General features: G+C 49.3%; 1 protein-coding gene across 1 annotated transcript; it reads right to left on the bottom strand.

The window, feature by feature from the left end:
* Positions 1–611: 611 nt before the first annotated feature.
* On the bottom strand, positions 612–9,841 carry LOC121191501 (plexin A3-like). The gene is made up of 6 exons (XM_041052671.1): positions 9,619–9,841; positions 9,241–9,431; positions 6,893–7,440; positions 6,491–6,655; positions 2,118–2,300; positions 612–770 (listed from the first exon to the last, which is right to left on the bottom strand). Exons 1-6 carry the CDS (start codon positions 9,828–9,830, stop codon positions 612–614), a joined length of 1,458 nt encoding a protein of 485 aa, XP_040908605.1. The 5' UTR covers positions 9,831–9,841.
* Positions 9,842–9,953: the final 112 nt, after the last annotated feature.

Here is a 9,953-nt window from a genome sequence, read left to right as displayed (position 1 = left end):
GCATCTTTTAATTCTAATGATGATGGTGATGATGTAGATTAATGGGTCTCAAGTGCAGAGGGTGATGTTTGCAGAGGGTCGGCATCAGTTCAACCACAAACTTGAGGTTCCTTATGTTGAAAGCTACCAGAGGGTAAATATAAAGCACCCACATCACCTGCTGAGGTTTCAGCTTCACAGCAACGGTTCTTTCTAACCAGCTACAACTTTTAACTTAAATCACATGCAATGAAATTTTAATTTGGCAGCTTCGTGCAGATCATGGTTCCTCTGAAGGTTCTGCTGCAGTTCCTCTGTGATGTTGCAGAGAACCTCTGGCTCTGGTGGGGCGGGTGGAGTCCTCAGGTGGATGAACACCTGGCTGACGTGTTGGATCATGTTCTCTACCATCGCTGCTCTGGCGGCTCGAGGTGAAACAACACTGGGCTGAGTTTCCTCTGATGTTCTGAACATGTTAATACGTCAGTTTATCTCTAATCTATAAAGTAAAAGTCGATTCTTCTGCTGAACAGGGAACTTCGTATTTAGCTCCATCGTTGGGTTTAATAACGTTCTGATCGTCAGAGAGTGAGATTAATAACCTACAGAACGAACCATGGATTTAATCAAAATCACTCATCATATCTGGAGAAGGTTTCAGGCTGTGGTGCAGATCCCAGCCTCAGCGATGAAGCACACATCGCTCTGCTCTTCTCTTCAGAGGAACTCTCGGCTTTCCCTCCACAAATTAAGAGCACTTTAAGCTTCTGCATTATGCTCAAGGACACAAGCTGAGGATCAAACCACCGACACTGTGATTAACGACAAACTCCTCCAGCCATCTGAGCAGCCCCCCGAGGAGACATCTGAGGAGTTACTCTGAAATTACTCTGAGCCACGAGTGGAGCTAAAAGTGTAAAGTCTGTCCTGACGGTGGCGTTAGAGGAAAACTCAGGGGCTCATTAAAATCCTCTGGAGACAAAGAACGAGATCAGGACACTTGATGAAAATCTACCCGTCACATAGTATTTTTCTTGCCGGATGTCTCACTAAGGTCTAAAATACTGGACGGACAGAGACCAGCTGTGACTGGGAGGGTAAACACAGAGATGGACCATCCACCTGACGACCCATCAGCATCCTTTCATCTGCTCTGAGCCTGTTAGTTTAATCCAGTGGAGGGAAGATCTCTGCCGCTCAGACTCAGTGAAGTCTTAAATCCTCCAGAGAGGACAGAGTCTGTCCTGCAGGGAGACAGCGAGTCTTTAACCGACTGCCGAGCACCGAAGGAGACAGAAAACAGACATTTTGTGCTGCTAAGTGGGACATTTTTCTGACAGCAGCAGACAGTCTGAGTAACTCTGCAGCTCTGTGAGCACAACTTTGCAGCTTCAGACGGGGCTGAGAACATGTCTGCAGAGACTCCGGCTCCGTCCGTCTGTCCTGCTGTAACCCTGACAGTCTGTCTGCTACTGCTCACACTTCTTTAATCCTGTCCCTGCACCTCTCTGCTGTTTATCTGTCCTGTCTGTGAGTAAAACCCTGGAAATGAACAGATTGTGTTTGCAATGGTATGAAATCAAAACAAGGTTCAGCTTATTTTCAGCTGCAGATAACGATAACAACAACAGAGCTGGAGGCAGCGGAGAGCGGGCGGAGGAACCGCTGAAGATGAGTTTCACAAGAAGGAGAAAATATGGAAAAGAAATGAAATATTTATCACGTATCTGTGCTGCTCGTGGTTATTATCATGGTCATTATTACTACGGAGTCACTGCGAAAGGCTGGAACATGCGTCTGTGTCTGGTCTGAACATGAGCAAACACACATCACTTTTCCCCAAATGTCCAGAATCAGAAAACGGTTCGGTCTCTTTCTTTATTTCTTTCTTCCAGACCAAAGAAAGGTAGTTTTCTCCTCTGACTCCATAAACAGAAACACTAGAGAGCAAAGAGCCAAAAGCGATTTTAAAACATTCATGCAGCCATTTTCTCTGAGCGGAGGAAACAGCAGCTCTCAAACACTCTGCTGTTATTTCTCTGTGAAACTCAGACGAAGCAGCAGAGACAAACACAATCCCCCCAAACTGCAGCATCAACAGATCAGCCACGATTTCATCCCTCTGCCGTTCTTCCTACCTTCTTCAGCTGTCCGCTCCGGGTTCCCACGAACACCACCGTATGCTCTCCGTAGGTGTAGGCCGCCACAGCTCCCATGCCCTCGGTCCGGTCCTCGTACAGCGGGTTTCCTTCGATGACCCTCAGGCCTCCGAGCGGCTGGTTCAGCACCAAGCCGCAGAAATCGTCTCCGATCTGCTTCGGCTGTGGAAAAGGAAGAAAGAAGATGTTAGTGAACAACACTGATCCTGGTCTGTCAGTGGACAGAGGCAGTTCTCCTGCTCTGATTCTCACCTCCCATCCCAACTACAACCGCAACACAAACAAATAAACAGACAAACAAACAAACAAACAAAATGTACTCTAACATCAACGTCACAGGAGCAGAGCTGAACGATATGAGACAAATATCTGAGCTGCAGCTCAGGATCATTACTCAGTCTGCTGGTCACTGTCTCTCACCAATCAGTCATTGTGTGATCGTATGTGACAGAGAAAGGTGCTACCAACACGTGCTTTCATTTAAGAACGACCTTTAACCTTCTAGAGTCTACTGTCCGCTCCCCGACCCCCAAACCCCCACCACCCCCCGCCCACCCAGCTGCTGCTCAGGGTGGAGTCACAGGTTTAACAGACAGAAGATCATCAGACCTGTGTGTGTGTGTCTGTGCAGAGAGAGTACGGAGCAGGGAGGAGCAGGCTTATTACAGGGTCCACACACACACACACACACACACACACACACACACACAGAGGTTAGCTAACACCCTGTCATTAGCGGGTTAAGGCCTTGATGCATCACAGCAACAGAGGAACAGGGTGGAAACTCTGTGAATCACACAGAAGTGTGTGTTTTACTGTGTTTAAGAGGACCACACCAGCTCTCTGAATCAGCTGATACCAAGTTCAGCTTTCAGTTCCCAAAATATACCGACAGTATTCAGCTTTCCTCTGCGTCTCCTTCCTCTCTCCTCGGTTCATTCTTAAAGCCTCAGAGCTCCTGATTTCTAGAAACAGCACAAACTGCACATGATGCTCCTGTTTTTAGAGACGGAGCTTCAGATTCATCCAGATCAGTGTGGACGTGTCCTCAGAGCAGACGACACGAAGCAGGCTGGGAAACACTGAGTCACTGCCATCACTGACCCACCATCACCATCACTAACCCACCATCACTGACCCACCATCACCATCACTAACCCACCATCACTGACCCACCATCACCATCACTAACCCTCCATCACCATCACTGACCCACCATCACCATCACTAACCCTCCATCACCATCACTGACCCACCATCACTAACCCTCCATCACCATCACTAACCCACCATCACTAACCCTCCATCACCATCACTAACCCTCCATCACCATCACTGACCCACCATCACCATCACTGACCCTCCATCACCATCACTAACCCACCATCACTGACCCTCCATCACCATCACTGACCCACCATCACCATCACTGACCCTCCATCACCATCACTAACCCACCATCACTGACCCACCATCACCATCACTGACCCACCATCACCATCACTAACCCTCCATCACCATCACTGACCCACCATCACTAACCCTCCATCACCATCACTAACCCACCATCACTAACCCTCCATCACCATCACTAACCCTCCATCACCATCACTGACCCACCATCACCATCACTGACCCTCCATCACCATCACTAACCCACCATCACTGACCCACCATCAGCATCACTGACCCTCCATCAGCATCACTGACCCACCATCACCATCACTGACCCACCATCACTGACCCACCATCACTAACCCTCCATCACCATCACTAACCCTCCATCACCATCACTGACCCTCCATCACCATCACTGACCCACCATCACTAACCCTCCATCACCATCACTAACCCTCCATCACCATCACTGACCCTCCATCACCATCACTGACCCACCTTCACCATCACTAACCCACCATCACTGACCCACCATCACCATCACTGACCCACCATCACTAACCCTCCATCACCATCACTAACCCACCATCACTGACCCTCCATCACCATCACTGACCCACCATCAGCATCACTGACCCTCCATCACCATCACTGACCCACCATCAGCATCACTGACCCACCATCACTAACCCTCCATCACCATCACTGACCCTCCATCACCATCACTGACCCACCATCACCATCACTGACCCACCTTCACCATCACTAACCCACCATCACTGACCCACCATCACCATCACTGACCCACCATCACTAACCCTGCATCACCATCACTGACCCACCATCACCAACCCACCATCACCATCACTGACCCACCATCAGCATCACTGACCCACCATCACCATCACTGACCCACCATCACCGTCACTGACCCACCATCACTAACCCACCATCACCATCACCAACCCACCATCACCATCACTGACCCACCATCACTGACCCACCATCACTGACCCACCATCACTGACCCACCATCACCATCACTGACCCTCCATCACTGACCCACCATCACTGACCCACCATCACCATCACTGACCCACCATCACTGACCCACCATCACTGACCCACCATCACTGACCCACCATCAACCCACCCAACATTATTTATTATCACTTTACATTTGCCCTATCATTTTATTCGTCTTCCTGAGCTAAAAAACAGATTCTGTGTTACTGAGGAATAAAATGAAAGCAGGACAGCAGCAGGTGGATCCTGCATCACAACACATCCATCGACTGACCCACACTCACAGTGACACAGACACAGACGCCACTTAACCCTTCACACCTTGTGTGTGCACTGCAAGCACACACACACACTGCAAATACACACACACTGCAAATACACACACACTGCAAATACACACACACTGCAAACACACACACACTGTAAGCACACACACTGCAAACACACACACTGCAAACACACACACGGCAAACACACACACACTGCAAACACACACACACGCCCCGCTGTTTATGATAAAAAGAGGTCAGAGTCTGGACATAAGCCCCGCCTCGTCTCTCTCTCTCTTTTGCTTTGTCCTCAAAACACACACACACACACACACACACACACACACAGTGACACAATAGCTCATTAATTTATTTTTCATCCCTTTCATCAGTATGTGGTTGATTGGTTGGTTAGTTGATTTGCTGATTAGTCAGTTGGTCAGTTGGTCGGTCAGTTGTTGGGAGCAGCCCCACCTCCCCTCCACCAACCATTCCCTTCCAAATCCAAGCCTGGCCCCTGAACTCGTCTCCTGGCGGGTTTCCCTGCTTGGTTGCCATGGTTACCACTGCAGGCCATTACCGCCATGAATAAGAACATCATCTACCCCCGACCTGAAATAACCCCACTGCAGGCAGAGAGGGGGAGGCTTCTCTCTGCTCCATGCTTCAGTTTCTGGGTTTTACTTTGTCTTTGTTGCATCAACGCAAATAAAAACGATCTGAGTGTGAATGTCTGGTAGAAAAACACTGTGTGTGTGTGTGTGTGTGTGTGTGTGTGTGTGTGTGTGTGTGTGTCAGCCTGAAGGCAGCCTCTGGCCAAATGATGTACAGTATCCACAGAGGGACAGAAACAAAGACAGAAGCTCAGAGATTTCTCTCCATCTCACACGTTGCTGCTTTTCATTCACCAACTTCTCCCACTGACTTTAAAATCCTCGGCCTCTCGTCGGCCTTACACCAGCGTATCGGCCTTTCTCTAGTTTCCACTGACAACTCTTTTTAAAACAGCCTACATTCGTCAGGTGAACATGAGATATTCTGATCTTTAGATGCTGTTAAAACTTAATGATGGAAACAGAAATTCATATTTTAGGATGCTGCCACACCACCAGACCACAGAGCAGCTCGTTTCCTCTGGTGTGATGTTCGGATAAATACATCTGGACACATACGTGGTGCTGCCTGAGACAAAGACGTGTCCAGGACTTTTCAGCAGGAGGAAGCCAGACTTCTGGCTGAGTTCTGGGATCAGTGTGAGTCTGAGTCTGAACACACACTCCACACACACACACACACACACACACACACACACACACACACACACACACACACACACACACACACACACACACACACACACACTGTGTTACAGCTGATCTCTGTGCAGTCAAACTGTAGAATGTGTTTGTGCTGATCGATCCCAAAAGAATCAATACAAAGTTTGGTTTTAAATATCGATATTAGTGTCGCCACGGAGAAATGGACTGATCACGTTTGATCACATTCTGGGAACATGGATGATTTTCTCAGTGCTGAAATATGTTGATCTCTATATCAGAGCTGAAATCTATGACCCTGGACCTGGTAATTAATTTAAACTTTCTAACAGGGGGTTTCTGACAGGTTTGTTTTCTAAGTGATGCTCGTGGTGTAACTCACTGTGTGGATGCACGGGAGCTCCTTGTTGAGTAACCATGGTAACGAGAGGCGTCCCTCTCCGCGGTAACAGGAGCGGATCCTCTCTCTCATGGCCAGGTTGATGTCATGGAGGGTGAACAGACAAAGGACCGTCTCTCTGGGTGGGTTGGAGCGATTCTTCTGACCCTGAAAACACAAAAGACCACGACCAGAGTCTGAGAGGTGCTGGTTCAAATCCCCGAGAAGCTGGAAAACCCTGGAGAAGACGCTGCCCCCAAAATCATCACCAAGTACTCAGGAGAGCAAAGTGTCGGGAAAAAGAGACGAGTCAGAAAGACGACACAGGAAAAAACAAACATTTAACCAACATGTGAAGTAAAGAATAAAATGGGAAAGAAAGAGAAACTGCTGAAGTTAAATCACCTGTGAGAAGACGACAAACAGGACGTCGTCGTCCTCGGACAGGCTGAGCGCCTGGGCCAGCCGTCGCCCGGGTTTCTGCTTGTAGGCGGCCTGGACGAGTCGGTACTCGACACCGTCTTTGGTGCAGCCCAGAGGAAACTCGACGTACGAGTAGAACTCGGTGTCGTTGGAGCACATCCTGACGATCTTAGAGGTGAAGAACTTCTCTCCGCCGGCGTCCATCTGCGTCAGCTGCGTGTCCAGCTGCAGCGTCAGGAAGTAGACGTACGTGCGGCTGGAGAACCCGTAGACGTAGTAGATGTCAAAGGCCGGGTAGAGGGACAGCGTGTCAGATGGGATCTTGATCTGCGAGGAGACGAACTCGTCTTGGTAGACCAGTGAGAACATGTTGACGCTCTCCTCGTCTGCCACCAACTTCCTGCTGGACAGCGTGGGGAAGTACTCTGACTTCCCGTCAATGGCAGCGCCAATGAACAGGCGGCTGCTGCCCTTCACCGGCTTCTTCCTCTTGGGGTCGACTGTCCAGTCGTCCTCACCGACAACCACACCTGCAGAGGAGGAGGACAGGGTGAGGACAGGTGTTCCCTTCATCTAAGCTACGACTAAACTTTACTTTCACTTAAATCAATCTGCAGGTTATTTTCTCAATTAATCGTTTCGTCTATTAAAAGTCACAGAATCGTTAAAAACGTCCGTGATGACGTCTTCGTGTCTCGGTTTGAGATTCTGCAGGTTTTCCTTAAAAATTATTATTCAATTATCAAAACTGGTTCCAATTAATTTTTCATTTCGATTCCATTTCTCTTACTGATCGACTGACCAACGCGTCCTGACAGCTGCTTACCTGTTCACCTGTCAGGCATCTTTTCCATTACAGGAGATCAATGAAATGAGACTTAAGGTGGATCCACTGTGACGCGTCAGCGTAAATGATGCTGTCTTCATCCATGTGGCCACGAGAATCTGAGTCAACAACTTTAATTTTATAAAGTAAAATTTCTGATCTGATCTTATGAAGGTTCATGAAGTGAGGAGACGTCTCACTCTGCTGGAGTCCTGTTACACACTGGATCTTTGGCTCAGCACAGACACACAAACAGACGAGTCTGATTTTGTCACTAACAGAATTCATATTTAATTAGCAGCAGCTGATGTGACGCGCTGCCACAGATGTTCATCATTTCCACCGGTGAAAGTGACGCCGGCGTCGGTTTAACGTGAGACGCTGCTGCCTGAAGGTTTCCTGACACCGAGCTTCTGTGACAAGCAGCATCAGAGTTTCGTGAATCTGTGAAAGCTGCCAACCTCAGCGTCTGAGCTCAGAGTCGCTGTGAGACGATGGACAGCAGAGCCAGGATCAGCCCTGATACTCATCACCAGGATCGACGGGACATTATCACTGCCACTTACACTGTGGTCTCACTTCACCTGCCCAAACAGGATAAGATCCGTCCTGCTGCTCAGGCTCAGGAAGCCCCAGGACACGGGTTCAGAACCATTTCAGAGCTGATAACCATAAGATCAAGTCTTAAAATTATGACTTCACCACATATTTAACTTCACTGTTCCAGTGTAATGAACCCACACACTGTAGAAGCTGTGAGAGGAGAGATCTGCTGAGATGTGTGGACTAAGCCTGGTTGTCAATCATCTGCCGTTTTGTCCCGACAGTCTTCATTCAGGTTTTTGTTCAAACTGAAAACTACGGCAGCTGATTTGGAATAAAAACCTGTAAAATATTTTGACACGCTGACACATGATTGGCACCTGCAGGTTGAAACGCGTCTCCAGCTCGTCAAGAACAAAGTCGGGAGGAAACGCTGGAGCTTTGTTTTTCATTTAAGCAAGAAAATTACCAAAACTTTGACGTGATATCAGCAGGAAATCTGCTGAGTGTCTGAGCAGATTCAGAGACTGTGGAGCGTTTGCATTTACAGCTGCAGCAGAAAACACAGCAGACAGTACAACAGTGTCTTCATCTGGGACATTAATCATGAAGGCATTTTACATCTGACGCAGGCGACTTCTCGTGAAACAGAGACGATTATTACACATCGCTGAAAAAACTCCAAGCTTCCAGGAGGAGGAGCAGAGGCAGTGACTAAACTTTGTATGAGCAGCTGTGGTTCAGGTGGTTCTCTTCCACCTGTATCGACGTGAACGACTCACCTGCTCAGGTAAAAGTTCAGCCACCGTTTCACTTTGCGTCGACAAAACATTTACTGAAAATGATCCGAAGGTTTAGTCACGCAGCACAAAGAGCGGCAGCAGGGGGCGCCGCTCAGCTTGCACCGTCGTGTTCTACCTGTTCAGGTGTATACGACCCCGCCCCTTCCAGCCCAGCTTACCTGCCATCCCATCAGCCTCTCTGGCTCCAGACAGGTAGTGCTCCTTGCGGTGATGCGGCTCTCCCAGTTTGAAGAGATCCTCCAGTCTGAGGAACTGACAGACGCCCTGCCAGATGGAGCCACAGGCCACCAGTCTGTTCCCAGTATAATCCACCAGTAAGAGCTTGTTCACATTGTCTGATGACTCCAGTCTGAGGGCAAACACACAGGTGAGACGTTAGACAGGTGAGAACATTGCTGAGCAGACAGACAGATGAGGACGCACAGACAGGTGAGGCAAACAGGAAGGTGTAGATAGAGAGGTGCAGGCAAACAGGTGAGACAGGTGTAGACAGACAGACAGGTGTAGACAGACAGGTGAGACAGGTGTAGACAGACCGGTGAGCGCAGGCCCTGACGCTGGGTGGAGGGTAACACTTGGCGTTGTCCTCCACAGGTCCGGTCATGTGACTCCTCAGCTCCGTCAGATTGGCCGACAGCTTCAGCACTCGGTTGACGGCGCCGACGAACACCTCACCTGTCTTCCCGTGAACGGTCAGGTGGGTGAGGGAGGTGTCGAACGCTCGGTACACCGCCCTTCCCGACCCCATGGAGGGAGGGGGAGGAACAGCCGGGGCAGAGAGGAGGGGGGAGGAGAGGAGGAGGAGGGGGGTGAGGAGGAGGAAGAGGAGGAGAGGAGAGGAGGAGAAGAAGGGGAGCATGGTGGACAGAAA

The sequence above is a fragment of the Toxotes jaculatrix genome, chromosome 2 (genome assembly GCF_017976425.1).
Source record: "Toxotes jaculatrix isolate fToxJac2 chromosome 2, fToxJac2.pri, whole genome shotgun sequence".
Classification (NCBI taxonomy): Eukaryota; Metazoa; Chordata; class Actinopteri; family Toxotidae; genus Toxotes; species Toxotes jaculatrix.
Note: the sequence above shows the minus strand (reverse complement) of the source record. Positions and strands in the feature narration are given on the sequence as shown.

What these genes read in the sequence shown, in the direction of transcription:
- LOC121191501 (XM_041052671.1), bottom strand. Translation starts at nt 9,830, where the DNA reads ATGGGGTCGGGAAGGGCGGTGTACCGAGCGTTCGACACCTCCCTCACC. An exon ending in GTCAGGGCCTGCGCTCACCG is followed by an intron (nt 9,432 to 9,618) that starts GTCTGTCTACAC and finishes GTTTGCCCTCAG; the next exon opens with ACTGGAGTCATCAGACAATG. An exon ending in TGTTTGTCGTCTTCTCACAG is followed by an intron (nt 6,656 to 6,892) that starts GTGATTTAACTT and finishes TTGTGTTTTCAG; the next exon opens with GGTCAGAAGAATCGCTCCAA.